This window comes from Myotis brandtii, unplaced genomic scaffold (assembly GCF_000412655.1).
Source record: "Myotis brandtii unplaced genomic scaffold, ASM41265v1 scaffold646, whole genome shotgun sequence".
NCBI classification, from domain to species: domain Eukaryota; kingdom Metazoa; phylum Chordata; class Mammalia; order Chiroptera; family Vespertilionidae; genus Myotis; species Myotis brandtii.
The window spans coordinates 75,298-78,072 of NW_005370495.1; the positions used below are offsets into that span (position 1 = coordinate 75,298).

At 54.4% G+C, this 2,775-nt stretch overlaps 1 protein-coding gene across 1 annotated transcript in view; it reads left to right on the forward strand.

The window, feature by feature from the left end:
- DLGAP2 (discs, large (Drosophila) homolog-associated protein 2) overlaps positions 1-2,775 on the forward strand; it is a 73,074-nt gene that overhangs the window by 18,061 nt on the left and 52,238 nt on the right. Inside the window, exon 4 of the mRNA XM_014528687.1 lies at positions 1,475-1,686. Within this exon, the coding sequence (XP_014384173.1) occupies positions 1,475-1,686 (212 nt within the window). The remainder of the gene's footprint in view (positions 1-1,474; positions 1,687-2,775) is intronic.

Genomic DNA, 2,775 nt, shown 5'->3' on the forward strand with positions numbered 1-2,775 from the left:
GTTTTATTTCAGAGAGGAAGGGAGAGGAAGAGAGGTGGAAACATCCATGATGAGAGAGAGTCATGGATCGGCTGCCTCCTGCACGCCCCACACTGGGGATCCAGCCCACAACCTGGGCAAGTGCCCTGACCGGGAATCGAACCCGGGACCCTTCAGTCCACAGGCCTGCGCGCTATCCGCTGAGCCACACCAGCCAGGGCTCTGGATCTGTTTTTGTTCATCGGATTATGTTGTTCGTGAGATCCCACGCGTGTGTGCGATCGTGCGATGCCTGTCTTGGTCTGACTGGCTGGCTCCGGTCAGCGTAATGCTCCCCAGGCCCTGCCACGCAGCAGACAAAGGGTGCTTTTTGGTGTCACCTGGTGCAGAAGGCGTTGCTGGCATCAGAGGAAGACGCCGTACGCGTCCGAGGTCCGAGCAGACAATGGGCGAGTCAGAGAAAATGAATTTGTTCCACTTGTTCCCAGAAAAGGCTCTTGTTTTCCTGTTCTCCAGCAGTGGGCCAAGCGTCAAAGGTCACCTTCAATGACTGTCACCTGATTGGGTGGGCGAGTGGCAGCTGAGCGCCCGCCGCCCGCCGCAGGGGCTTCTGGGGCAGGAAGGTGGGACCCCGTGTGGGGACCACTAGGTGCCATGCGACACCTCCTTCCTCTTCTGTGTCTGCTGCGTCCTCCTGCCCCACACGGGTAACTTCCCCTCCAGCTCTCGGGTTGCCCCGGCGCCCGTCCGCAAGGACACAGTCTAACCGTTACCCGGAGGGTGTCCTCATTCACTTTCCTAACATGTCCTCACTTTTCCCGTGTTGTACCTCTAGTGCAGTGATGGCGAACCTTTTGAGCTCGGCGTGTCAGCATTTTGAAAAACCCTAACTTATCTCTGGTGTCGTGTCACATATAGAAATTTTTTAATCTTTGCAACCTTAGTAAAACAAAGACTTATATTTTTGATATTTATTGTATATATTTAAATGCCATTTAACAAAGAAAAATCAACCAAAAAAATGAGTTCGCGTGTCACCTCTGACACGCGTGTCATAGGTTCGCCATCACTGCTAGCGCTTTGTGATGGGAAAAAGCAGTCACTTCCTGTTCATGTTCGTTTAGAGTTCAGGGCCAGCCCCAGGGGCACCGATAGGTCTGTGTGCCTAACGTTCAACGATGAATGACCCTAAAGAGCCGTAAGCCTGGCCGGTGAGGCTCAGTGGTTGAGCGTCGGCCCATGAACCAGGAGGTCAGGGTTCGATTCCCGGTCAGGGCACAGGCCCGGGTTGTGGGCTCAGTCCCCCGCAGGGGGCGTGCAGGAGGCAGCCGGTCAGTGATTCTCACTGGTGTTCCTCTCCCTCCCTCTCTTCTCTCTGAAATCAGGGAAAATAATGAAAGTAAATAGAAGCGCCGTGTCTCCGCGCCTCCGGGACACTCGCTCCCGTGGAGCCGGCGTGGGCCTCGGTGTGAGGCTGACGTGTCTCTCTCCCCAGGTGCCTCAGGACGAGTGGGCCGGGTACCCGCCCGGGGGCAAGGACGAGGAGATCCCCTGCCGGAGGATGCGGAGCGGCAGCTACATCAAGGCCATGGGCGACGAGGACAGCGGGGAGTCTGACTCCAGCCCCAAAACGTCGCCCACCGTGGCCATGCGGCCAGAGCCCTTGCTCAAGTCCCTGGGACCGAGGCCTCTGGGAGGGCTGCAAACGTAAGACCCCACCGCACTTCCTGTGCCCCTCGCGTCTCAGCCCGCTCCCCATAAGCCGCCGCGGCCGCGGACCCGCTGGGAATCATTTCCGGGGTGAAAATGTCAGACGATGGCCATCAACGGCACGTCCTCCTAGAGAACGTAGGGCCTTGCCCTACTGAGTCGTAACTAAGCAAATAGACTGGCGGCTTCTCAGCCAGATGCTCATTGAAAGCAGGTGACACGGCAGCGTGTCCATCGATGTCTTCTCAGATCACTGCAGTCATTGTCATAGGAGCATGAGTGTGAGTGTGTGTGTGAGTGTGTGAGTGTGAGTGTGTGTGTGTGAGTGTATGAGATGTGTGTGAGATTGTGAGAGGTGTGTGAAAGTTGTGTGTGTGTGAGCGTGTGTGTGAGCATGTGTGTGTGTGTGAGCGTGTGTGTGAGTGTGTGAGTGTGTGTGAGCATGTGAGAGGTGTGTGAGAGTTGTGTGTGTGAGAGCATGTGACATATATGAGAGAGTTGTATGAGTGTGTGTGAATGTGTGTGTGCATGAGTGTATCATGACTGTACGTGTGAGAGTATATGTGTGTGTGAGTGTGTGTGAGCATGTGAGAGGTGTGTGAGAGTTGTGTGTGTGAGAGCATGTGACATATATGAGAGAGTTGTATGAGTGTGTGTGAATGTGTGTGTGCATGAGTGTATCATGACTGTACGTGTGAGAGTATATGTGTGTGTGAGTGTGTGTGAGCATGTGAGATGTGTGAGAGTTGTCTGAGTGTGCTTGGGAGTGTGTGTGATTGTGTGTGTGTGTGAGAGGCGTGTGTGTAAGCGTGAGTGTATGTGAGAATCATAATATGACATTTTTTTACTATGATTTCATAAGTGCATGTTTAGGCAACACATGTTTTGCGGGGTGAGGGTAGGAAATGGCTAATTTTACGAATATAATAGCCTAAGCTGTATATGTTTGTCCAGAGAGACATTTCATTTCCAACGTGTGGAGAGACGGCGGTTTGGTGAGTGGCCGATTCGGTGGCTGCGAGAACCTGACCCCTCTCGGCGTCCCTGGCCGCCTGGTCGCGGCGCTGGGCTCGGGTCCACGCGTGG